This window comes from Corvus brachyrhynchos, unplaced genomic scaffold (assembly GCF_000691975.1).
Source record: "Corvus brachyrhynchos isolate BGI_N302 unplaced genomic scaffold, ASM69197v1 scaffold72, whole genome shotgun sequence".
In the NCBI taxonomy this organism is placed as follows: domain Eukaryota; kingdom Metazoa; phylum Chordata; class Aves; order Passeriformes; family Corvidae; genus Corvus; species Corvus brachyrhynchos.
Window position 1 is genome coordinate 2,077,270 of NW_008236763.1, and position 2,145 is coordinate 2,079,414.

Sequence of the window (2,145 nt, forward strand, 5' to 3'; positions counted from 1 at the left end):
GTTGGTGGGGGGGTTCGCGGGGGCCGGTGCCCGGCCGCTTGCTGCCCGCCTTGCTGGACATGTCCGAGCTCTGTCTGTGACACGAGAGAGCGGGATCAGCGGATCCGTGTCTCTCCAGCCCACAGGAGTTGTCCCCTCATCGTTCCCAGCCCCCCAGAACCTCACCCGCCCGGGCTCCTCCGTCCCAACCCGCTCGGGACCAAGGGGATTGGGAGCCAACCTACTTGGGCAAGTCAAGCCTTGAGGTGTCCTCGGGGAGCTGTCCCGTCACTGGGTGCAGGAAGGTGTTCCTCCTTTCATTGTGGCTGTGGGGACGGTGATGGGGTGGGTGTTAGGAGTCCCCATGTCCCCCACAGAGCCCCTTTGGCACCACGTTTGCTGCTCTGCTGGGTCCACACCAATATCGGGGCTGGCACCGGGGCTGGCACCGGGGCTGGCACCCCCTCCTGTGCCCCGAGCACCCCGCTAATTCCACACTTAGGATCCTCCACGGCACCACGGAATCATTAAGGTTGGAAATCTCCCCAAGATCACCAAGCCCACCCATTAACCCAGCAGCACCAAACTGTGTCCCCAAGTGCCACATCCGCTGAATTGGACGCTGCCCGGGATGGCGAGCGGAGCCCGATCCCCCCTGGCTGCCCCCTCTTCTCAGAGAGTTGTGCAGAGCCAGAAGCTCCCTCTGAGGCTCCTTTCCTCCAGGCTGAGCCCACCCAGGATTCTCCAGCCCCTTCCCCACCTCCCTTCCCTTCCCTGGACACTCAAAGATGTCACTGGCGTTTCCCAGGAAGTGCCCGGGGCTGTGGTGGCCGAGCCCCCCTCCCTGCTGCTGCCACATCCCCGCTGTCACCACCGGCCACCCTCACAAGTCGCTGCAGCAGCGGCAGCAGCAGCAATGGCCCATCCAGGGCTGTGCCTGCAGCGACGTCCCCAATGTCACCTCCTCCCCTGGCTGCTCTCGGAGCCATTTCCAAAGCACCTCGAGGCTTTGAGCAGGGTCACCTGGCCACGCAGGGCTGTGAACCCTCCAGACCCCAAACACCAGCCCAGGACCCTCCAGACCCCAAAAACCACCCCAGGACCCCACAGACCCCAAACACCATCCCAGGATTCCCAACACAAGCTGTTGCTGCCTCCCTGGCACTGGGTACAGCTGGAGGGATCCCTGGCAGTGCCAGCAGCGGTGGGACAGGGCTGTCCCAGGCTCAGCTGGCACCTTGTGCCACATCCCTGCCCCGTCCCACAGAGGTGGCACTGCTGGGCACCCCAGAACCCCCTCCCATGCTGCTTCCCGGGGTGCTCAGGGGGTTCAGGGCTCCATCCCAGGACGTTCGCATTGGACCCCACCCCTTCCTTCCTTCCCAAACCCGCCGGGCACCGGGACACAGAGCCCCCTCCGTGCCAGCAGCCCTGGCATGCCACCAATGCCACCAACCCCTCCTGCCTGTCAGCAAAACCGGGGAAGTTTGAGCAAGAAAACACCGCTGCCAGGACTGTCCCATCCCATCCCATCCCATCCCAACCCATCCCATCCCATCCCATCCCATCCCATCCCATCCCATCCCATCCCAGGCTCCTGCCAGGCTCTGGAGGCATTAACCACTCACTGTCCAGAACGTGCCGCTGCTCAGCTGCCGCCCCTTGCATGTCCCTCCCTGTCCCCTGCCAGGGCTCTGAGCCCCTCCAGCAGCGCTCGGGAGAGCCTTAAAAACCTGGGGGATGCGTGTGCACCCCACAATGGGGGGCTTTGCTCTCCAAACCCCCCCAGTGCCCGGCTGGACTGACCAGAGTCATCCTCAGTGCCCAGCCCACGCTCCAGCACAGCCCAGGGGGTTCTCGCACAGGGCTGGAGCTGCTCCCAGCCCGCTGTGCCCCCTGGCAGTGCCTTCGGACGGGTTCAAATCCCGGGAACTGGGGCAGGTCCCATCCCCGCAGTGACGCTGACACACAGGGAGGGAGCGATGCCGAGCGAGCAGCACCCTAAAAGCACCCGATCTGGGACGTGGGCGCTGCCAGCACCCACCAGCTGGACTGGACCCCACACCAGGACTCCCCCCATCCCTTCCCACCACCCTGAACCCCACACAGGGGGTCCCCCATCCCCGCCCACCGCCCTGCACCGCCGCAGGTCCATGTCCCCGCGCG

General features: G+C 65.3%; 1 protein-coding gene across 1 annotated transcript in view; it reads right to left on the reverse strand.

Moving 5' to 3' along the window:
* PLEKHA6 (pleckstrin homology domain containing A6) overlaps positions 1–2,145 on the reverse strand; it is a 25,322-nt gene that overhangs the window by 18,005 nt on the left and 5,172 nt on the right. Inside the window, exons 2-3 of the mRNA XM_017727158.1 lie at positions 225–305; positions 5–74 (exon numbers count right to left, since the gene is read on the reverse strand). Coding sequence (XP_017582647.1) covers positions 5–74; positions 225–305 — 151 coding nt within the window. The remainder of the gene's footprint in view (positions 1–4; positions 75–224; positions 306–2,145) is intronic.